Here is a 24,934-nt window from a genome sequence, read left to right as displayed (position 1 = left end):
GAGCACAGGAGATGATGTAGTTAAGGTTCTTTGCACGGTTTCACACTCAAAAATGCGTGTGCTGAGTGAGGGGGATAGCCCAAGGATGGTGGCTGCAAACACACACCACAGGGATGCCCACAAGGACAGCTTGCTGGGAATACATCCCCGGGTAGATTCTCAGGGTAAGGAAACAGGGGTGTTGAACCAGTGGGGTCAGGAGCACACCAGAGCAACAGTTGGTCAGAGGGTGCAGAAATACATGATGAGTACAAGTTGCCCCAACTTTGAAGTTTGGGGGACCCATTGCAAAATGAAAATGTAGAATTGCCTTGTTGGGAAATGTTAAGCATGTCACAGTGGTGACAAAAGCCCTTTAAGTGAGGAGTGGGCCCAATCCTTCAAAGGGCAAGGCCCGTGGACCGTATAGGCCACCCCCAGATAAAGCGAGGTCTGACCACAAGGATTAAAGGTGGAGCAAGGTTAATTCTAGAGACCATTGAAACTCCTTAGAAAAGCAAACTTCCCCAGTCCACTTTGCTCTCATAAAACACCACTCTTGGATGATCACAGGAAGACAAATAAATCAGGCCTGGGCCTCCCATTCAGAAGTGCCGATAGAGGGAGGAGCTGGTGGGCTGTTATGCTAATTCCGATTTGTTATAAATTTTAGAAAAACTTGGCCTAAATTATGATTCATTTCAGCACCAGGACTCCAGTTTCAAGCAAAGCCCTCTGAAGCTGTTATGAGCATATAACTGATGCCTACGCAAAAAGCATGTTGTAATGTTTCTTTTATAAGGGCTATAAATCAAAACATTCAAAACAGTTTTTAATGCACCCATCTTTAGTTATAAATTTAAAGTCTCTTCCGGCCTCAGAAATTGTAATACAACAGAAACATGTGATGGTTGTTCAAACATAGAAGGGTCCCCCAGCACCTCATTATTTCAACTCTTAAAGGAGCACCTTTAAAAGCCCACAGTTATCTGAGCATGCACGTTTAAATAAGTCCTAAAGAAAGATAGCACTTTCCCCCCAAGAAGTCTATAAAACTTAACTACAACGTAGTAAAGTAGAATAATATATTCACTAATTTTCTGAAGACGGTTGTTTTCTGGAATGTATAGTATTTTGGGGAACTTGACAGAGCAACAAAGGGACAGGGACTCAACACTATTCTTTACAAAGGGACAGGACTCAACACTATTCTTTACAAAGGGACAGGACTCAACACTATTCTTTACAAAGGGACAGGACTCAACACTATTCTTTACAAAGGGACAGGGACTCAACTCTATTCTTTACATTTGTTTTGAGCAGACTTTCTAGTGATCTTAGAGCTGGTTCTGTTCTGAGAGGGACACAGGAAACAGAAGGGCGGATGTCCTGAGAAGGAACAGTCATTACTCAGGAAGGGACACAAGTACTGCCTAGTACCCTAACATTTGCTTATTGCAAAGGGTGTGCCTCACAGAAGAACCTTGAAAACGAACTTCTTAAAATCATCTCCAAACATGTGGAACCTTCTTTTGGCTATACATCCCTGGCATGTTTGGTGATAACCATTCCATGTTTGCTTTCCAATGTTAAAAACCCTTCTCATTTAATAACGTTCTAGGTAAGTATACCTTGTCTCACTTCATGTTTTCCCCGGGCAGGCTCTTAGGGTTTGGACTCTTGCTGTTGGGGATATCCTGGTGTCACCACCTCCAGATACTGACAAGCTTTCTCTTGATCCCATCAGCATCTAGAGTGTCCAGGCCAGTCCTGCCTTTCCATTGAATCGGGAAGGAGAGACGAGAACTCTCGACAGCAGGCTTTGCTTGTGGCATGGCACTTATGGACTATGCTGACAGATGTCCTCCCTGAAAACTAGTTCCTGTGTATTTCTTGTCACCAGAACCACCAAAGTCAAATGGCACACTTGTGGGACTTTGGTAGGTTCTTTGGAGAAGTGAAACACAGTAGTGAAATCCATACCCAAGTGTGAAACACACCAGTTTGGGGTTAAAATCTCATGGACTGTACTGTATGCTTCAGGAATGCAGGGTTGGAGAAAACACACACAACCAGCTGTCTCAATGCTGACTTTCCAGCACTGTGCTCGCTCATGTTTGCCCCAGAACAAAGACCTGCATGTGGAATACTTTCTGACCAGAAAAAATTCCCCCAGCACAAAGTCTACCACATTCCTTGTTCTGAACAAAATGCCATGTGCAGTGTCATCAAATTCAATGGCATAGCCATGTCACCATATGAACATTCAACTCCGGGGAGTTGGAGGTAAACACTCATGGTGCACTGGAGAAGAACAATTCCCAGCTACGAGAGGTCAGTCTTCCATTTCTAACCGTGTGGTGTTCATAAGCACCCCTACTCAATCACAGCACAGAAAACAAAACAACAAAAGGAGGATCAGCTTTTAAAATAAGCAAAGCCCCCTCCATAAAATGCAATGCACATAATTAATAATGCAGATACTAATCAGAGCCACAGATAAAATACCACTGAGACCTCTTTGGCGACACATCCATTCTAATTCCCGGGAAGAGTCCCAGTTACCCACGGACCATTATTATGCTTCATCCTCCTGTGCTCTTCAGAACTGCCACAGAAGGGACAGCACAATCCATTCAGCAGGCTTCTTAGAGATGACAAGTTCAGCTCCACCAGACATATACTTTTATTTTCCTTATTCCTTGCCAAACATTTGACATGACCATAAGGACACGAGAGTCACAGCACACTGGGAAATCTGGTCAAGCAAGCCGTCAGCTGCAATCATGACTGGAGAACTGTGGCAGTTCCTGAGTCTGCAATCATGCCTTGAGAGAGTGTATAAGAACCCTAAGGGCAGCGTTTGCATCCAAAATGACATAGAAAACATTTGGATTTTGCTAAACCCAGCCCCAACAAGGCAGAGCAACAATGTAGTGGGGGTGGGGGTGGGAAAGCAAGGTGGGATGGACTGGGGTTCTTGAGAATGGTTAGAGCACGCGGCCATTCTGCGCTCATGGAACACAGTAGCAAACACAGGACACAATCACAAACGTCAGCGAGCACAATCGAGCACACACACAATACAACACTAGAATGCAATCTTTTTTTTTTTAAAGAAAAATGATAGAAAAGATGGTTTCTCACCCCTCAAAACAAAACTGGAACTTTGGTTTACAGGCCCGGCTATGCCCATATGCCCTCCTCGTCATCCTGCGGCCGGCCCGAGGTGGGGAGGTGCACAGAGGGGAGGAGCGCCAGAATGAAAGAAGAGAAGGTTAGTCACACCAACATGCACTGAAAGCACACGATTCTGAACTTTCTGCTTCATCTGAAAGAGCAAGGAAAAAAATCCACAGTCACTTAAATTCCACATCGCTGGTTTGTCAAATGCATAACCAAGTTTTGTATCTATGGCAACCCCACACAAAAACATTCCACCCACTCAAGCTGTGATTCTGTCAAGACTGGATTAGGAGATTAAAATTAGTCTACATTAGCAGATGATTATTTTTTTGGTAAGCATGCAATCTGAATTGCATATGCCTAAGGAGTGGATTAAACCTTTAAAGTAAGCAGAGAAGTAATTATAGTAATCAAATACCCTTAATTTCTCTTAAGCTTAAAGTATCAATAAAAGATGAAGAAGAATTAAAGAAAAACTTTCTACTTAGGTGGAATAAACTCTTTAGCATGGGATAACTCACATTAGCTACTTTACAAAGTCTCTGACACACCGCGGTTTTATTTGTCTCGTTCTAGTTGGTACCTAGCATAGAGAAAGGTATGCATCTGTGCAACGACTGGTTTTACATTTATAACCAAAGAAGACTGCAAACTTCTAATCAGGGCAGAATGCTTGCAAAAAGGGTATTGCTTAGTTTAACACTGTATTCATCTATGGCTAAACAAAAACCAATTTGGTTTGAATTCTGGTTGAAAATGCTTCCAAAATGCCCTGGCTAACTTCTCCTAGAGAAGTGGCCAATAAGCAGGGGGCTCAAATTCTTGAAGACAGTAGTATGCTCTATGATAGCCTTTGCTCTATGGCAAAGTCTCAACCGAGAACAGTGCTCTCTGTCATGGGGTATCTCCAAACAAACATGTAGGACAGAGTGGTCTATGAGCTGGCCCACACATCATCTGAGGGCAGGATGCTTATAACAACTCACCAATGACAACAGAGTTTGCAGGACTAGCTTCTTTGGAAAAAACTGGAAGTAAGGGGAAAGTAACTTGGAACATTTCTTCAGATTTGGGTCTGTACTGTGGCAGGTGTGAGGTGCAGTAGCAGCTTGAATCCCATGGAAATGCCACTACCTCAGACCTCCACAACCAGGAATTACAGTTCAATACACGCTTTCACACACTTCAGGAAGCCAAGGCCATTGTTATCTACTTGAGGATTCAGATATATTCTCTTTGAATTAGTTCCCAATACAGTTCCCTCCTTTGTTTATCTTATGAATTTAAAATATTATTTTGAGAGAAGGTCCAGAGACAGATTGTCAAAAGGATCAGTGGTCCATAAACTTCAGAATTCCTCATGGGACTCTCGATCAGGAGAGTTTGAATTGGGAAAGTCAGTCTGAATCTTCATATGATAGTTTGTGATCAGTTTGGAGGAGTAAGTGCTCCTGCAACACACGTCTTTATTTCTACAGGACAGAGGGACACATACTGTCACACTCACTGACCTTCCTCTCTGTCTCTAAAGAAAAGCAAACTTGATGTCCCTTTCCATGTTAATAAAGAAAACACGGTTATAGCAGGGCACCCCAGGGCAGGATTAAGTAAGCTTTGGGGACCTAGCAACCTGTGAAAGTCAATGTAGAATTTCAGTGTGTATGTGTGTGAACATACTCTCTGAAGAGAGGCCCTGACTTTCATCAAAAGGTTCTTGACCCCCAAAGTCACCTCTGTAGGAAAACTCCAGGCATGGAAAGATGCTACAATTTGCCAGTTACAAAGCAAAATTGGAGGGTTTACTGTGAAATGCAACCCACAGCCCCTGCTGACCGCTTCCGAAATGGCTGTCAAATAACTTTGCTTGTAGAGCAATTTATTTCAGTTTGCATTTAAAGCCCAACAGCATATTTACATGGAGATTGTTCCAAGTCCATTCATATAGGGTTTCAATTTCAAAAAAAGAAGAAAGAAAAGCCAATGCCACCAAAATCTGCCACTACTTTCCTAACAGTGAAATGTGGCCCTAATGCAAATCACTTTTAGCAAATTAAATATATTAAAGAGTGGTAATTAATTATGATTGAAACAGACAGGAGTTGTAGCTTGAAAATATACACTGCCAATATCACTACTGTTCCTCGTCCACCATAGAAATAAAAAGGAGCTCCCAGATGTCGAGGGTCATTACAAACCAGATGTTGAGATCGACGTCATGTATGCTAGCGGATAAAGTAAAGAAATATGACAGCCCAATATAAACTCAGCTAACATTTAACATGGTGCAAAGGTGGGGAAACTCCTCTCACGAACTGAGACTATTACGTATTTTAAAAAGTTCTTCATTTTCAAAGTTTAAGAAGGCTTTAGAAAAATCGGAAGGGGAAATGCTGGCCATTTCTGGTCTTTCTTGTCTTCAAAGCGTAAACACAAACTGCCCCTCACCACCAAGTCCTTTGGGTCAGAGTGAGTGTCCGCTTGAGAAATAAAAAGCAAAGATGCAGGAGCTAATCTGAGAGGCAGCTCCATGTCTTCCAAACATTTGCAACTGTCTGACTGTTCCCTGCTCGCCTCTCTTTATGTAAATATTAAGTTCTCCAGCAACCTTACCCCACAGAAATGTAAATCAGAAGAAAACAAACAAAAACAAACAACAACATAACACATATGGACACTTGATCCCTAACTTCTGCCCCATCGTTTAGAGATGCCTGCAGTTTTCAAATGCCTCCTCTGACGTTTCTGTCTCCAGCGGCTTTTCTGGATTCTGACTGGTGTTTGATCCCTGGTGTGTCCTTTGTGAGCAACTGCTCTGCCAGAAGTTGCCAAAATATCTGGATGGGAAGAGGCTGTTCTGGTCCTTCAGTCATCTGTTTGCTTTTGTCTACAGCATCTTAAAGCTGGGAACATGCTCAGTGGATTGAAGCCCAGAGACGAGAGACCACAAAACAGCCAGTTCTGAGGTTAGGGGAGGCTTAACTGTCAAACAACCCCAGGATGTGTCTACAGCTCTGAGGATGATGTGACGGACAAGAGGCCCTGATGGAAATCCTTACAGTCCAGATGCCAGGCTCTAATGGGATTCTCTAAATACTGAGATAAAACAAATTCCTCCCTAGATGGGCTGCTCACTGTGGGTTTGTTGATGACAAGATCTAGAAGCAAAGGAACTGAGTCATTGTTGACAAGTCAAAAGGCTTGTTGTTATGTGTGTTGGGAGGGGGGGCGGCATTTATTAGCCCATCAAGGAAGCCCTGAACAGGAACCTGATAGCCTGGCATGATAAACGACCCAGGGTAAGCCTTTAATGGATCTCGATGTTGAAGTGGTAGGTATAGCAGGTAGGCAAACCCAAGCCCATCACTGGGTGTTTTCTAAAACATCTGTAGTCCTTTTGGAGTTATTAGAATGATTTTATTCCCCTTAAAACTCTAAGGAGTAAGCTCTTAATGAAGACCTTATTGTCATACTTGTCTTACATAGAAAAGAGGAAGAAATCAAGGGAGAAACACTTTCAGTGGCTTTTGTCGGAACCTACCACTGTCTGCAAGAAAGTAAGCCTCACCCCTGGCCAGGAGTCCTTACCGTTTGGGATGGGGTCAGAGTGAACTCTCTCCAAACCATCCCTCACCCCTACTTTTGATCATGGCTTCTCTGAAACTTCAAGTCACAAAAGCAGGGCTATCGTGTGGGGTTCACGACATGCCCTAGCCCAGGTTCCATTAAATCATCGACACTTTTGGCTGCAAAGTGTGCGAAGGGAAACTGGCTTGGAGAAAGCCAGGGAGGGAGCCTTGACAGGGCGCTGCATCGTCTCCCATGTTCAAGTCCAAATCTTCCTCTAAAGTCTGCTTGTTCACATCTTTTCTCGGTCTAGTTCATGGATGCTTGATCTACAGAACAAGTGTCTACCCAGGTGATGGAGTCATGTATGATTATGATCTCATATGTGACTTCTATTTGCTTCAGCTTGCATGTTCCCCAAAGAATAAGAAAGCCTCAGCCAGTCTTACATACATGTTCCTGGCTGATTTAAGTATAAATGCTTGCTTGTTTCTGAGCTGTTTCAAAGCTACCAGCAAGTATCAGTGTTTCCTTTAGGTCAGAGAGACAACTCATAGCCAGCTGCATTTCTCCACTAAGTTTTACTCCAGCCCCCAGACACAGGTGCCAGGTAGCTTTTGGTATAGATACAGGAAGGTGAGCTGAGGGGAGGATGAGGCAAAGCACCAATGAACCTCTGGCAGGGTGCTGTGGAGTCAAGGCAAAATTCCAGACTGGCCAAGTGGAAATGTGTACCTTCCTGACTCTGCCTGAGCTGAACCCTAGAAAGCATATTTGGGTCTCCCTTAGTGGTGCGTGTTGACTCTGCTCAGCTCAGGTCGGAAGTACTCTGGACCATACAGTGACCCCTTGCCCTGAATGGGGATGATCCCTGTTCGTGGGTGATGCTACAACCTAGGTCCAGCCCTTTGACTCTTGTAGGAAATGGGTCCTCACAGGCCATGGGACTTGTTCACATGGCCATATCAGCAACAGTTCAGCAAGTGTCCACGTCTCTGTGGGGGAAGGGCAGTACCTTACTCCCTTCAGACTGCCTGACAAGTTCTCAGACACAGGAGCCCAAGAGATATTTATAAGTGAGTGCCAATGCCAGGTTTCGTTCTTGCTTTTTCCAATGAGCCTTCTGAGAGAGAACGCTGTCTGGCTGCCCGAGCTGCCCAGGCTTGATGATCGCTGGCCATGTCTCCACGACATATTTTTGCCCTTTCTATCACAAGCTCCATCCTTCCCTGGTTCGTTCTTTTCTCCCTGCCTCGTCAGGGCTGGAACTTCCCCGGCTGACTGGGGGAAATGAGTGAGTGGTCCTCGCCTGAAAAGGCTCTGGAGCACCTCTCAGGACAGAGGCAGATGGGACAGCCTGCAGAAGCAGGTGGGCTGATCTCAGGAAGAACAGGCAAGGCTACCACAGAGACACCCTTGCTGGAGCTCTCAAAACATTACAGACACTTGGGTGGCAGCCCTTTCCCTTTACTTTTAACTTGGCATCTTCAGAGAGTCACTCAAAATTTTAGTTCCATGTAAGAAATTTATCCTTATTCCTTTCCAGAGAAAAAGACAGCCAGAGAAGACAGTCTCTCGTGAATAGATCCAGTTCTCTGGGTTGGAGCGGAAACTGCTGGACGGCTCTCCATTGGCCAGCAATATTGTTTGGGAGCACAAAGTCAACATCTGTGAGCAGCCGAGTCACTGCCAGGGAGCCATAAAAAGGGGCGGGAGTGAAGACAGGCTTTATTTTTGCTCCTTCATCTATCAGTCATTAACACTTGGCTTTGTTAAACACAGTAAAATTTGTGTTTTGAACTGGAATATTTCTTGGCTGCTGGGACACCAAATTTCCTAGTTTTTGACTTTGTATGTCCCCCGTTGCTTACAGACAAAAACAGGATCCGTGCAATTCCCACACTTCGCGGGGCGGGCGCTGTGAGAATTAAATCAGGGAACGAAAACTAAACTACTTCCAACTGGGCATATCATTTGTGTTGGGAGTGTCCTGGCCTTTTCTCTGCACACTAGTAAATAGGTGCACGAATCGGATGTGTGTAGTGTTGTGCAGTGCCATTATTTCACAAGTAAGTTGTTGTTTTATCGAGTACCTATCAGACTTTGTGAGCGAGTGCAGCATGTGTTAAAAGAAGCCTCCAGCTCCTTTCCCTCCATTGTCCTTCATCTGTGAAGAACTGCAAGTGCCTGCAGTGTGCATGTCAAACACGATCCTTATTACATCAGTTCAAGGGGAAGAAGAGGGAGTGGTATTCAGCAATCTAAAATGGATTTCCCTGTTTCCCAGCACTTCAAGGTTGGCCACCCCCTTTCAATAGTGAGTTGACATGCTGCCTGTTAGACAAATGTGACTGGATTAAAGCAGCACATTGAAAGGGAATCCAGCCTCTGATGTTGCCAAGCCTGAGTTCCACTACAGACAGACTGCGGAGTCAGGCTGGGCCTAAAAGCCCTGCTGACTGCAAAGACACACGGCAACAAATCTCTTAATGAAGCCCTAATACTGCAAACACAGTGCAAAAGGAAAACAACTCAGTAAACGGGAAAAGACCTGGTTTACTCTAAACAGAACAAGAGTGCAATCCTGGATAGGTGCTAGCCTCCTTCGAGGAAACCCCTTTTGAACCAAAGGGTCCCAACACACCACAAAGTGGTGCTCTTTTCTCACACCAAGACTCCCCCTGCAGGGGTTATCAGGTCTTGCCTCGTGAGTTTACACAGGAGGAATTAACATCCCAGCCAGATTAAAGAGCTCTGGCAATAATCTACAAAGCCCAGTGCCTGCTAGCCTGCCTTCTTTCCTGGGCCTACAATGGCTGGCTGAGCATGCAACTGCTAGCTGAGGAAAGGGGAACTGAAATGCCTTCCAGAGCAGCATCTGTCCCCATTTCCCTCTCTGCCTGTGGCTCCACAGAGGCTCACTCCAGAGTTCCTGCTCTTAAAAGTAAGCAAATAGAATTCTCCTTATTGTTACTACTGGTGAGAAATGGCACATACATTTTAGTGGCTTTGAAGATTCCTGATGGTCATTGTGAAGATCAAGAAAAAAGTGATATTTATGCCATCTTTTTAGATTATAGATTTATTTTTCAACCTGCTGGGTTTTAAATAAAGTATATTCTAATCCACTTATGACCAAAGAAGCTCTGGGGACGAAGCAAGTGGCTCACAGAATGTAGCTTCATGGACACATCAGGAGATCCCCGGCTCAGCTCAGAGAGTTCTGGCCCCAGAGTGGCCATGGTAGGAATCTCTGAACCTTATCTCACACAATAAACACCAGCACCCAGAGTACAGCTCTTCATGGGCTGCTGGGTTTGAAGCCAAAAGCTGAGGCTCCTTTCAGAACGTGGGCCATGGAATCAAATTTGCCTCACACAAAGCAAACAAATAAATCAAAGGGAAATGCTCCCTCGGGCAAATTTCTAGACACACCCACTAAAATGAACAGTGATATGAAGAGCTTTGGATGTATAACTTCATGGAGAACTAAAAATGATTGAGTCTCGCTCATCTCTCCTCCCCTTTCTTCCCTTCCTCTCCCCCTCTTCTTTCTTTCTCTTTCTCTCATTCTGTAACTGCAGTGTTATAAATTAGATACACAGTGGTTAATTTTTCTTCCATGTAGTAAATATGAAAATGCATTTATACACACACGTCTACGGGAGAGAAATTCCTAGTTAAACATGATTGTGTGAGACTCTTCCATATGTGGAAAAGTCCTCAGTTCATCTGACACCGAGCGATACATACATATACACACACAGGACTCTGTGTATACATTCGTCCCTACCCATTTAACCTCAAAACAGAAAATAAATTCTTTTTTTCCTTTCCTAAGCAAAAGCTAAGAATAACAACTTTACATATAGAGTTCATCTTCTGGGGGCCACAGAGCACACTGAACTCTGTCAAGATTCAAAGGGCTTTGTTCTGGCTAATCTACTATTGAAGACATAGGGACCCAATAAAAGGCCCCAATCTCATATTTCACAAAGGGTAGAGGGGTCTCAGGGACTTTCCAATGGTTTTGTCAGAAGTCACAGGGACCAGAAGGCAGACTGAAAGTACTGCCTCTCTCTGGACATATGGGCTCTATCAGATTTTCATTGACCGCACACAAAACATCAGAAGAAAGCTTGTAGGGTTTGCTAGACAGAAAGCTATAGGGCCTGGATAGGTTCTTTGTCTCCAGCCACTACCTCAGTAATGGTCTACTTGTAGAGTTGACGTCAAATTCCTCTTCTGCGGGAATGCTTTGAAGGAACATGAGTACTCTACCTAGAACAGATACTCAAGGCTCGGGTGTGAGTGATGCATGAGGTGAGAAGAATTAAAAGGGAGCAGGAAGTCTCTTTTAATTCCCACAGTTTAGCAAACCTATAGGACTTTGGCAAGTGGAAGGAGAGAGACAAGGACACATTTGTGGCCTAGAAGCCTCAAGAATAAGGCAATGAGACTTACGGTCCTTGAAGTAGGTCACAGGTTAAGTCCCCTGAGCATCAGCCTCTGTGTGAAATACCACAGCTAAGAGGCAAGGCATGCTGGACGCATACATAGAAACCAGTGGCAGCAGAAAGAGGACCAATGATCACTATAGCTGAAGACAGAGTCAGGAAACTTGCCAAGTGGAGTAGGCCAAATATTTCTGCAATCAATTTTCTGGGGAATAGTTTAGCAGAGCAGGCCCCTAAAGTCCAGAATGCAAAACCAAAAGGCCAGCACCTGCCAGGAGAGAACCAATACCTGAAACTAGCCCAGTGTTCCAGCTGAATGGAAGACAGGCCTGGACCAAGGGGAAAGGCCTCGATTTCTTCAGCCTCTCATGGTGCCAGGGTTCAAGGGTGAGGGAGCAAGGGCATACTGGCCCTGGTGGTCCACACCAAGAATACTCCATGGTCTATAGTCACATGCCCACTCTGGGTCACTCTGTCTTCTCCTTGAGGGTCTCACTCTGGTGATCCCGTGGCAATAGCCGAGTTTGCAAGAAGCCTTATTATTTTTTTAATCAGGAAAGTGATGGTAAGACTACAGAAGCATGAAGGGGGCATGGGAAACGGCACGGGGGTGGAAAGAAAGGACTGAAGACACAAGACAGAAGGGTGGATAGAAAGCAACAAAAGTTGGGAGAAACGGGAAAGAACTGATGAAATATTTTAATTCAACTTCGGGGCTAAAGATCCCATCATTAGAGAAAATAACTATATTCAGCAGGGAAGGAAAATCACATTTGCATTCCAGAAGCCGTGGGTCTGATTTGGCCATAGCTAGGTGTATCTGCACAAAAATCCCACGCGGATACCCATACAGTTTGCAACCAATGCACTTAAAGCATGGGCACTTGCTTTGGGGTTTTGAGTTTCATGTGTTTATTTTTTTTAATGAATTCATTTCACTTTGTGTTTATGTGTGTCTGTCCTGCAGGGTATGTGAGTGCAGGATCCACGGAGGCCAGAAGAGGGCACAGGAACTCCTGGAGCTGGAGTTATAGATAGCTCTACAGCACTCAAGTCAATGCTGGGCATTGAACTCACGTCCTCTGGGAGAGCAGCAAGTGCTCTTAATCACGTAATCCTTTCTCCAGGCCAGTTATGTGTCTTTAGATCATGAATAATCCTCCAAATATCAGTTCTTAACCTCTCTAACAGAGACATTTCCATCTGCCATTATTTTTTCATATACATAATAGGAATGGAGTAGGCAAGAAACATTGAATGTGCATGTGGAGGTCAGATAGGTGGCCATGTGCTTCATAATAACTAACACCGGACATCAATGCAGAATTCAACCACCTCTGGCTTTTTCTATAATTCAAGGAAGCATTACATCTCCATACTCCTGGAGTCTATAGTTTTCCTAGAGAAGTAGGATTTCTTTTAGTAAAATTAAAAATTTCAAGATCTGGAACTCATGTAGGTAGTGAAATACACTTAGCCCCCGCCATTTCCTGTGCTTGGGTTTTTCATTCAGTGAATGAGAGCAAAAGACAGAAGCCCTTTCTCCTGGTTTTGGAAAGTGTTGTGTACTCTGGGGTTTCAGCTCTAAAATCCTCAGGTTCTGTGTCCTCCAGGCCCCACTTCCACACCATAATCAGAGCATCAGGTGCCTTTACATATATACGTGCATTTATAATGAGCAAGCAGTGAGATCTGGACCCTTAAAGATCTATTGTCCCAGTCCAGTACCCAGGACAGAAATTCCTAGCTAGAAGGGCTGGCTGAACTGGCCTAGCTATCCTTGGTCTGAGTGGACATGTCGCTGTGCCATGCAGATTTCTCACTGATGGGTTGAGTACAAATTTGGAAGATAATAAAAAGGACTCACTAAAATGTGCCTCTTTTCTGGAACAGTAAACATTCTATGATGCCCACAAAAAAGAAAGCAGAGATTCAGTATCACCAATATGCTTACTATGTAAGGGAAAGAGCAGGGGATGTTCATGACTACAGGTGCAAAGGGCATTTAGGAGAGATTGTGTTTTCACTTGATTTGATGACATCAACCTTGGTAAGTTCAATAAAAGGTGAATCACTAATGTGTCTCCAGCATGTTCCATTTACTCTGGTCTTACTGTGCTGTGAGAAATAGTTTCTGTGCACTTTGTGGCTACTTCTTGGCTAAAGGGGCTTCCTACATTCTGGTCACAGTGTTGGGATGTTCTTTTCGGCTTCCTACATTCTGGCCACAGTGTTGGGATGTTCTTTTCTGCTTAGATATGATGACTGTAGTCATCCTGGGGTGACTGGCCTCTAGTTTTTAACTGTTCCTTTCTTAGGCAGGGGTTAGAATGCTTGCCCGAGGTACTGTCATGACTTCTTCAATTGATCTTCAAGTCCTACTATTCCCTCCTCATTTACTTGGCAATCCCCGAGGGCTGCGTATATATGACTGTCCTTGATTTCATGAGTCCTCACCCTGATTTCATGAGTCCTGTCCTTCAGATCATCTGGGTTGTGGGTGAGAACCTCACCCTCCAGGAAACAATGGAAGAGGCGCTTTCGCTTTCCACAGTGCGAACCACTAGGGTTGGTGCCTGAAAGTCTTTTCCTTCCTGTGAAAGTTCTGCTAGAAATGGGACCAATCATATTTTAAACTAGGTAGCCTCCTGTTTTATCTGCTAGTCTGAGAACACAATTTCTTCAAAGCACAGATGTTACTAGAAAAAAAATAAAACCATGGGAAATGCTGGATTAAATAAAATTATAGAGCTTTCTTTATTATATGCCTTTTAGATCCTTTGATCTGCTAATGGCATCAGGATGCTAGGAGATAGAGTTAAAATGTACAGTACTTTCCCAAAGTTCTTGGCCCACCAAATCTTTGTCTCAAGGCATCTCTCATGGGACTAATGTTCTAGAAGTTACTTGGGGGAACGTGAGTTTAGACTTATAATGCTTAGATTCAGTTTCTTTCTAAGAGACATCAAAAAAATCACAGTAAAGGGCATATGGACAAGAAAGAAATGGGAAAAAAATATAAGTCTGCAAGTGCCTGGTAATTGTGTTTCCCAAAGAAAGATGAATTTCTCTGGAAACATAGCAAAGTGACTGAATTTTTCATAGTTCCTCATTTTCGTGTCTTCTGATATCTTCATAGACCTCAGGAAACAATGGCAACAGTGGCCACTTGTCTAGAAGACATGGTTGGTTGAACCTGATAATGACCAGAAGGCCAGGCAAGAAGTCATTTTCCTTCATATCAGCTCAGCTAATTCTGCACAGTGGACACTCGATGGAATCTCACCCATACTAATTTAGTGTCTAGACTCCAGGATGCCACATTCTGATACAGGTTTCTCACTTCCTGTTAACCAGTAGCTCCAGCCCCAGGGTATTCCTTTCCACAGCCTACACAATCATGTATGGGGTAGCTCCACCCCCAGGGCATCCCTTTCCACCGCCTACACAATCATGTATGGGGTAGCTCCACCCCCAGGGCATCCCTTTCCACAGCCTACACAATCATGTATGGGGTAGCTCCACCCCCAGGGCATCCCTTTCCACCGCCTACACAATCATGCATGGGATTGCAATCACTTGGGAAGACTTTGTAGGCTTTCACAACTGCCACACTCTGTGACTGAGTTCCATAAAAATGCTAATGTTGACATCTAGGTTGTTGATACTATGCAGGGGAGGGCCCCATTTCCTAAATCTGGAGGCCATGGTCTAACAGGGACTCTGGCTCAGGAAGTCTAATGCTTCTGTCTCTGAGACCATCCATATATCACACCAGAGATCCTTGCTTAACATTCCTTTGCCCACTGAAAGGGTGAAATGTGGCAGCCTTGGTGATGCCAACTTCAAACTGTAAAAGTCCCCTCCTAGGTAAGGCCATTTTGCTTTTACCAAGTACAGAAACCATAGCCATAATTAGCTTAAACCTTTTATTATCTATCTTGTTATGATTGACATGACCAAGGAAAAAAATTCAGTAGTAGACACTAAGGGACCTGCATTGTTGCTCTAGGGCTGGACTGTAAGCACCTTGAAGTCAGGGTTTGTCTGGCCAGCGTGCGTGTTCTATTCCAGGCTCTGTATGTGCTGGCACATGATGTCTACTCCAGGGATTGCCTGGCAGAGTAAATGACTAGCAACCAGAGCATGGGATTTTCCCCTGAGGACAATGCTGCTACCATCTCCGTGCCCAAGAGTTGCTCAGAGCATTCACTGTTGACGGCAGTGACAAACACGTGCCCAAGTTCCTAGGGACGTGTCTCAGTCAGACACTGTTCCGGGAGTACTAACTAAGTTTTGGAACTCCAGCACTGCACAATAACTGCTATCCTGTGGACACATTTAGTGACGTAGACACATGGCAGGGGCCAACTGAGTAGCCAAGACACCCCACTGCCAGCCAACACACAGGTTGGCTGAGAAATAACCATTCACAAAGCACACAGACTTGATCTGGCCACTATTTCCAGGAGGGCATGTTAGGACACACTTCTGGTTATATCAGCAGGTCCTTGTGTGACTCATTCCAATTCTTTCTGGTACCATTCCAGCTCTCCCTGTTAACTATGTCTCGGGGGGGGGGGAATACCCACGGGGGGACTTCTGGCATGCATGGCTCAGAAGGATAGCCATCATGAGGTCTGCAGGCCTCCCACCAATGAAGTCTCACATTGACCTTTCATGGGAGAATGCCAAGGAACAAAGGGTAGTGTGCTAAAGGGCAGTAGCCAAGGGGAGGGGGGGCATCTCAGACATGCTGGGATAAGCAGGTGTGAGCACGCAGTGCTAGGTGCCAAAGGCTGCACACAAAACCAGACAAAAACAAGGACATGTGTGGTAATGGCACATATTAATCTTTCCATCTTCCAGGTCACCAGCCTCTAGAGCTGTTTCAGAGGGATGTAGTCCATGAACTAGAGTCTTTCTGCTCGTGGCGTTGGAAACCCGTAAGTTCTAGAAAAAAAACCTTCTGCAGTGCTGGGGTCTCCGAGGGGAAATTCTTCAGGGTACAAAGGCTGGGATCTCAGTGGTGTGTGTGCTCTATAGAACTGGCTCCCCCTGGAGTTTTATTCCTGACAAAACATTCTAAAGGCTAGACCTTAACTAACTTCCTTGGGATGCCAGTAAGGTGAGCGAGAGAGGAGAGGCATCTGAAAAGAGTGACAGGGGTATAATGAGCACAACATCCCTAGCAAACACTGACACCCTCTCTACACACAGTTAATTACTGTTTCTTGCCAAAGTCTGAGATGTGCCGGCTTACACAGAAAAAGGTGCCTTTCCCTAATGCCCCACAACTACTGGAATTTATTGTATACACGATATTATGCTCATACAAAGGTACAGAAAGGAAGAAAAACTACTGATACTGACTATGTTGCTCTGCTTATTCTTATTTAATTTATTAATCTGTATATGCATCATCTTCGGGAGCTTTGTTGCTAGTCCCTATAGCTTCTGCAGACGGGATGAGTGCATCACCTTCGGAAGCTTTCCTACTAGGCACTACAGCTTTTGCAAGTAGGGGATGAGTGTGAGCGCAGCTGAAAACTGCAGGCATCTCCTCTTTCCTTCTTTGGTTTTATAACTTCATCTTTTCCCTCGTTTTCCTCAGTCAAGGGAGAAGACAGGCTTCAAAGCAAAGAAGCCAGGCTCCTTGACTTCATCAACTCAAAGGCCAGCAAAATGGTTTTCTCCGTTGGTGTTTTACCTCACTATTAACTTGCACCGTGGAGGGACTGTCTACAAGAGTGCTCAGAAAACTCAAGGTTTCTCTGCTTGCCAAGCTCTTGGGAAGAGTGTGGTTTCTTTTAAAACTTGGAAAGAGACATTCCAAAATAATTAGCCATTAGATATGAGCCAGCAATAGGCTGCCTATCTATGAAAGAAGAAAGGAGGGGAGGAAAGAAACTGCATAACATAAACAAGAAAAGACAAAACCTTAAAGAGGAAGGAGAAAGAAAAACATTTAGATTCCTTGAGTGATGGAAATAAATACCAAAGCTATTAGTTTCAGTTCAAAGAACGTATCACTTTATGCTGTTTATTATTTCTTGAGGATTATTTATTTTATCTTAAAATACCCAAAGCGTAAGAGGGGTTCTAGAGGTGCGCAGCAATGAAACTGACCTGGTCCGGAGAGGGCCTGTGGTTGGAATGCTGTGACCTCCCAGGAGATCGGTGGTGGTGGTGATGGTGGTGGTGGTAATGGTGATGGTCGTCATAGTTGTCTGCCATCAGCTTCATTCTGTTCTGGGTCTGTGCAGAAGGAAAAGCAGGGAGAGCCTATCAGGAGGTAGACAACAAAGCCACCAGACACGGCACACTGACGGCACCTACGAGAAGGGCTCCAATTACTCCACTCCCAAGGTTCTCATTTCTAGGCACACTGAAACCTAATAAGAAGCTTTAGTAAAGGAAGCTTCATCATACTCTTGAACCTATGTGACATCTGTCCATGTCAATGTTCTTTTGGGGGGGGGGTAGATACATCCTAAGGTACAATCAGCCAATTGGAGTTAGCAACCCCAAAGTGCCCACGGATACATCCTACATTCTAGAGAAGGTCAGAAGGAAGCCTTGGAAGGAATGCTGGGAGAGGACCGTGTGGAAAAGTTGAATGACAAACAATATTCTCCAAGGACAAGGAAGGGAAGTCCACTCCAAAGCCGCCAAACGCAGGGACATAAGGCAGGGACACTGACAGAGACGGGTCACTGCTGCAACGTGACGGTATCTCGGGAAAGGCTGTCTACAGACATTTAGCTGCCATTGTTCTTTGCGGGAACTGGTGCCAAGTCAGTGGAAAACAAGCTGACTGCTCTAATCAAGTGGTGTTTGTCATAACGGAGACTGGGAGTCATAGTTAAGTCCCGAGAGCCACAGGGCTGTATTCCTTTGTTTCAGGGCAAGAAAAAGAGCAGGGATGAATTGAATTAACGAGGCCACAATAACACAAAAAAATGCCCGAAGCCCATTCAGAAGGGCAGCAGAGGAAATCAGCTCGCCTGGAAAGTCAGAGAGTCTGGACTTAAGGATAGGACTACCCAGATTCAAGTGTTGCTCCACCTAATGTGCTGGCTGTGCTGTCCTAAGGTGATTAACTAAGCCTCAACTTCCTTACCTCTAAAATGGGAGGGATCCTTCCTGGGATTGTTGTGAGGAGCAAGTGTCAGCCCCATGCCTTTACTACCGTCTTCACTGTCACCCTGCACTACAGAACTTTCTCCTTTGTGTGTGCTGAGTTCTTTGCCTGCAGTTCTTCTCCTTGGTTTTTCCTTCATCCTAACTCTCGAGTCTCACTGATTCACAGCACATTCTGCAGCAGCCTGCTCTTGTGCCTACATGCCTTCCTTCCTTCCTTCCTTCCTTCCTCCCTCCCTCCTTCCTTCTTTCATTTCTTCCTTTCTCTCTTTCTCTTCCTCCTTTTTTCACTCTTTCTTTTTCTTCCTCATTTTACTTTCTTTCTCTTCCTCCTTTCTTCTAGTTCTCTTTCTTCTTTACTTTCTTTCACTTCTATCCTTCCTTCGTTTCTTCCTATCTTTTTATTTTTTCTTTCGTCTTTCTCTTTAGCAGTGCTGGGGATTGAACCCAGGGCACTGTACATACTAAGCCTATTTTCTGTCACGAAGCAATATTCTCGGCCTCCTCTAGGTGCTTTCCTTGTGCCTACCCTTGAAGCTTGGACTGCAGAAGCAAACACCAAACTGATACTGCTTCAAGGAGTGGCTGGAAGGATGAAGGATGCTGCCATGATAGACAAGGGCTTTACGTCTTTCTTCAGTAGGATAGGTTACCAAGAGTTGAGGACATAGTGTGGGTTGCTATAACACAGTCCAAGATGACAGTGGACCATCAGTATTCTCAGAGAGCCAGAAGTTGGGGGCCAATCAGGGATTCCAACCAGTCAGAAGTTTACTGTGCAATATAAATAATTACTTAATAGATCTAATCCTCATGGAAGGTAGAAAAAGACAAGATCTCCTGAGTAAATAGGGAGCATGGGGACCTTGGGGGAGGGTTGAAGAGGGAAGGGGAGAGCAGGGAGGGGAGCAGAGAAAAGGGTAGAGCTCAATAAAAATAATTATTTAATAGCAAAGAGTATTATGGACGAAAGTAGTACATGCTCATGGGATTTTTTCATGAACAGTTGTGCTTTCCAAACTTCCTTTGGAAGAATTATTACTACTGTCATTTGGCAGCCAGGAAAGGAAGACACAGGCTTTAGCCTCAAGAGTCATTTCCTAACAAAGGGCATGGACATTCCTGGGTCTTTCAATTTTCAACCTCCAGGCCCCTTTCCTTGTCAGGCTGCTAGCAGAGAAGGCCAACAGCTGAACAGGTGGAAAAAGCTATCCCTTAAGTACCCAGGGTATGTTAAGCTTTGGAAACACCTCATGTGCCAGCTCCACCTGCCAAAGGATGTCTCATGATTTATTTGTTCCATCTTTTAAAAAGTGTACAATATTTGAAAGGTCCCAAAGTGAGCATAAATATGCATGTATATGATAAAAAAATAAAAAAATATATAAAATAGAACAACTTAAAAATTAAATAAAAAAATCCAGGCACTCTATGGCAGCTGACAGAATTTCCATTCTTCATTTGTCCAATGGACAAGTGAGGCCTCTGAGAAAGAGCAGGCCAGTAGAGCCCTTGTGGACAAGATTCTCCTTAGTCCTCCTGCCATTAGACAGGAGGTGCCGAAGCCCAGCACTCACACATAAAACCCCAATATCACCACGGAGCACTGTACTTTTGAACTCACTGATTAATAAATCTGGAACAGCTTCTTCCAAATAGAGCTCTAGGGGCCTGAAGGGAGCTATGAGGTCTGTGATGGTGGAGAAGGAAGGGCAAGCCCAAGAACAAGCGATCAAGGCTAAAGGAACAAATAATAACACTGCTAGTGTAAACATTGTAATGCCCTTATCCTTCAGGGGAGCCCCTGTGACTTTATGAGGTCATCCTCTTCCCAGCGACAACCCTAAAGCTCCCTACCTTTGAACTGTGTTCCATAAAAGAATGTGCAAGCTAAACAAGATGCTGTATGCAGCCCTAAATGTGTCCGCCGAGATGAGGTGTGAGAGAGTAGGCATGTCAAGGGATGAAGACTGTAAATGAATGATGTCATCTTTCCAATTTGGTGCTGAAATATAAATAAACCACATTGTTCATATGAATACCAGATCTGGGGGAAATGTACACAGAGCAATCGTGAGCGGAAGAAGCTTCTTTTGATTAGTCTGGGATGAGAGAAGAGTGTGAAACAGAGGTGAAAAATTGAGTTTGGTCTGATACTTCAGACTATTTTTATTTACCTTGCTTGTAACATATCACTTAAACTGTGACCGAGCCCTTACAGCCTGGGTGATCCTGTTAGGTCCCATAAAACAACTGGGCAATCTGGCTCCTTTAACGTGAATTGAAAATGGACTTCTTTTTGTATCCTGCCCCCACAGTCTGCACTACTCACCGCATCCCTGCCCAGTTATATTGTTTTTCTACCATACAAAGAAAAGCCAGGAAGTATAAGAAATGGTAAAATAATACTCCTTAATGGTCAACAAAAGAAAACCTGTAGGAAGTTTTTTTTTAAAAAACAACAACAACAACAAACAAAACAAAACAAAACAAAACAAAACAAAACAAAACAAAACAAGGATTCAAACAAGGATGCCAGTTTTTCAAACTCTGTAGAGTTTCAGCAGGTGGCCCACATCCCTCCAACCAAAGGGCACATGAAAGATCCACCACACAGCAGCAGGTCTTCGGGGAAGACTTAACTGAGAACCTGAAACCATTCATGGGGACTTGGATATGGACAACCTTTCTGAAGTACAGCATCTAGGAACACAGGGACTTGATTAGGGAGTCACCTGGGTCCCAACCTGTCACTTTGAAGCTCCCATCTCTGGCCACCTGTGTTTGACTCTTTTTTCTATATGTGACATCATGATTGCTGAGACAAATATGGAGCTCCTAGCAAGTCAATTTGTTCTTCTTTAAGGAATATTCTATTTCTCAGTAAACCGGACCTAGTGCCAACCTGCCCAATTACCTCATCGTGAATAAGGAGTACCTAGGTGTAATGAAGGGCATTTTCTCACTCTTCCCTAGCCTTTGGAATACCAGGGGACTTTGGAAGGCTTTTACCAGTACCAAAAGTCAACGTGGAAAACCAAGACTTTATCCATTAACTAAAATACTTGATAAACACTGTGTGTACAAAGGTGCTAGATTCTGTATCCCTCTGATATTTCAAAAGGCTCTATCCATGGAGTTTTCAAAACAAGATGAAATCCTTGATTGACTAGTAGATGCCATAGCCTAATGACAATGCATAGCTATAAAAGTGTAATATTAAAACTTTACACCTATCTTAGTCAGGTGGCAATAAGAAATCAAGGTTTGGCCCGTCATCTAGATGATACTAGCATTAAAACCTACATTAAGTGTGGTTTAAAAAACAGAAGGAAAGACGCATACAATAAGATTTGTTACCATGGGAAAGGAAGACCACACCATGCCATGGTAATTACAGTTCTTTTCTAGCAGGCTTTCTCTTTTCCCTCTTTCCCAGCAGGAGAATCTAAAACATTGCAGAATTTTTCTATATGTCATTCTCTACCTTATCTGAGTACAATGGAAAGTTCCTGTCTGCAAGTAAAAGATGAGAAACTGGCTGACAACCACAGAATAAGGATGAATGAATCAGGCCCCTCTGAATGTTCATGAAACTTAGATGACAGTGAATCTTAATTGAGTAGGATCTGGGTTTCAATGAATGCTGTGGGATAATGGTCTGTACCCTGTCACTTGTATTTTAAATAAACGCTGATTGGCCAGTAGCCAGGCAGGAAGTATAGGCGGGACAACCAGACAGGAAATAGAGGTGGGGCGATGAGAATTCTGGGAAGAGAAAGATTAAGTCTGCAGTTGTGACCCAGCAGCAAATGAAACAAACTGTGACTGCCTCGCCTAGAAAGGTACCACACCATGTGGCTAACAAAGCGAAGAATTGTGGGCTACTATAAGTTATAAGAGCTAATAAGAAGCCTGAGCTACTAGGCCAATGAGTTTATAATTAATGTAGGCCTATGTTTATTTCTTTGGGACTGAACGGCTGCAGGACCAGGTAGGACAGAAACCTCAGTCAGCAAATGATTAGGTCACAGTGGACAATAAAATAAGCAGGAGATGAAGAGGCTACAGGAATCAATAAGAGGAGGCTCCATGTAAGAGCAGGAATCAGAGAGGTCAAGTGTTTACTACGGACAACTGTTCAGAAAGTCATTTTGTGCTGATCAATGACTGGAATAATTGTGTGCCAGATTAAGTGTATATAGCATGTACTTTTCAAAATCTTACTTTTGGGGGCCGGGGAGATGCTTAGTTGATCCTCAGCATATGTGTAAAATTCTAGGGGTGCTGGTACACACCTATAATCCTAGCACTGGGGAAGCAGAGACAAGAATCTCTGTAGGAATTGCTGGCTCAGCAGTCTGGCCAATTGGTGAATCCCAGATCCCAGTGAGAGACCCTTTCTGAAAATCCAAGGTAGATGTTTCCTGAGGAACAGTATCCAGGTTGACCTCTGGGCTCTAAAATCATATGCACAAAGAACACGCATAGATACTTACACCTCTGTACCTCTAACACACAAACACGCACAGTTGAAATAATTGTTCTAAGTTTACTTGGCAATGAGAAAGAACTCCTAAGTTCATAATCATTCTTCTAGTGAATGAAGGAACAGGGAAAAAATCCAGATTTGTAGTTTTAGGATTTGACAGTAGCAATATGAAGAGTAAGGAATGAATCCAGCTGCAGAGGCCAAAGCAAAGGTCAATAAGACACATGGGGAAGGAGGACCGACTATAGCAGTGTGGGAAGAGAATGGGAATGAAGGGGGGAGGGTTACATGAATAACCAGAGGCAGGAGAGAGTCCCCACAGCTAAAGATAGGGGCATCAAGCTATGCTCCTTTGCAGCTAAGAGTTGAAAGTTGGCTTGGATATGAGTAGGAGGCAAGGTAGGCAGGTGTTACAGCCAACCTGTCTACTCATGACTACAAACAAAAATACAACTCAAGACATACTATGTGGATGTCACTTTCTTTATTCTTTATTGTATGTGGAAGAAACAGAAAAAATATTTGAACTAACCACTCACCCTCATATCTAAGAAGTTCTGGAAACAAGGGGAGGACTTTAGGACAGAACCACACCCGTACACTATGTATGCCAAACTGTGATATCTCTGGGGAAATGGGCCAGGGTACTGGCGTCTGTTCACAAATGTGGACTGGCCTCTTCTCCCCCGGGCCTCACTTCCCCATTCTGCCATCACATTTTTTTGTTATTACTTCCCATGAAATGTAAAAAATTCCTGTCAGACTTTTTTCTTCTTCAGAAATCCCAGACAAAATCCTCCCGGATCATCCCCAAGCACATACCTCTCTTTTGTATGGGAATAATATACTCAAAGACCACTGGTCTCCCTTCTACAGATAACTGCAGGCTTCTCACTGTCTTGAACGACAGCTGTCATAGTCTCTGGAGAAGCAGCATCTGCCCAGCACTCAGTTTGTTTCTATCAAATATCTGCTGTGAGTCCCAGCGAATCAGTTCCATGACTCAGTTTCTGCCTCTCGGGAATGGGCAAGCATAGGAATGGGGTCTTCATCCAGGGCAGATGCTGACTCCTCTCTCCTGGTTCCTTTAGAGAGCAGAACTTGCAGTTTTGTAGTTTCTCTCTCTCTCTCTCTCTCTCTCTCTCTCTCTCTCTCTCTCTCTCTCTCTCTTTCCTGCTAACATCAGAAGAGGAAGGTTATCCTATCAAGCAGCTTCCCTGCTTCTTAGGAAGCTGGGGGAATTCTCTGGAGGGTCATGCACAAGGATTAAAGCCAGTGTCTTCTCTGTCCTGCTCCAGCCAGCACAGCTTACTGAGGGTGGGTGATGACTGACAGGTAGAGACCTCTACACTCTGTACATTGTAGGGAGCATGAGTTCCCTCACAGTGTGAGGAAGAATGTGGGCCTCTGCAGAATGGGCCAATGTCAATAGTTATCACTCTGCTTACCTGGCCCTTGCCGTACCAGGAATGGCGCGCTGCTATATCATCTTAGTCACCTGGCACAACAGCCCTGTGACAAAGGTTGGGATGGAGGCCTACTTTAATAAGGACAGAAGCCCGTGACAGTAAAAAGCTGGGTAAATGTGTATTACTGAGTACTAACCCATAGAGGTGATTATTATACTGGCTTACCTGAAGAGAAAATTGAGACAGAGAGACTCAAGCCCTACTGTCTAGGACGGTAGCATGCTTGTGGGACACCTGTATACTACACTTGAATCTTTGTGGATTGGTTCCCTCATAAAAAGAAAAAAAACCAAGATTATTCTGGAAATGAGCTGGGATTCCGGAAAGACTGTCTGAACATAAAAGAGAAGCAGCTCACATGAGTTTAACGTTCCTAGTGAGAAGGATGAAATCCATGGAGTCTTGACTGAGGTTCAAAGCACTAACCCTACCGTAAACTCACAAGTCATCCTTGGCAATCCTCAAGGTTCAAAGGGGTGCGTGTCGTTCACTAACCCCACTATCAACTCCCGAGCCACCCGCTCCAGTCCATACTGCTTCAATCAGCACCAGAACGTTGGATCTGGCTAAAGAGCTAGCAACTGCAGACTACCAAGGAATTTCTAACATCCTGAGCACTGGTGCCTGCAGTGGGGTGTTGGGGG

General features: G+C 44.2%; 1 protein-coding gene across 19 annotated transcripts in view; it reads right to left on the bottom strand.

Moving 5' to 3' along the window:
- The window catches only part of Erc2 (ELKS/RAB6-interacting/CAST family member 2), an 885,961-nt gene that overhangs the window by 158,230 nt on the left and 702,797 nt on the right, over positions 1-24,934 (bottom strand). For 11 of the 19 annotated variants that reach the window (XR_012912096.1, XR_012912100.1, XR_012912098.1 and 8 more), the window contains 2 exons: positions 17,316-17,444; positions 3,127-3,192 (listed from right to left, as the gene is read on the bottom strand). Coding sequence is in view for 13 of the 19 variants with exons in the window: in XM_075988882.1 (XP_075844997.1) it covers positions 3,166-3,192; positions 17,316-17,444 (156 nt within the window). In the remaining 6 variants the exon portion in view is untranslated. Of the gene's footprint in view, positions 1-3,126; positions 3,311-17,315; positions 17,445-24,934 lie in introns of all 19 variants that reach the window. The other 8 variants (XM_075988875.1, XM_075988881.1, XM_075988879.1 and 5 more) reach the window with 2 other exon arrangements.

Source organism: Microtus pennsylvanicus, chromosome 10, assembly GCF_037038515.1.
Source record: "Microtus pennsylvanicus isolate mMicPen1 chromosome 10, mMicPen1.hap1, whole genome shotgun sequence".
Classification (NCBI taxonomy): domain Eukaryota; kingdom Metazoa; phylum Chordata; class Mammalia; order Rodentia; family Cricetidae; genus Microtus; species Microtus pennsylvanicus.
The sequence above is the reverse complement of the archived record's forward strand: the minus strand, read 5'-3'. Positions and strand labels throughout refer to the sequence as shown.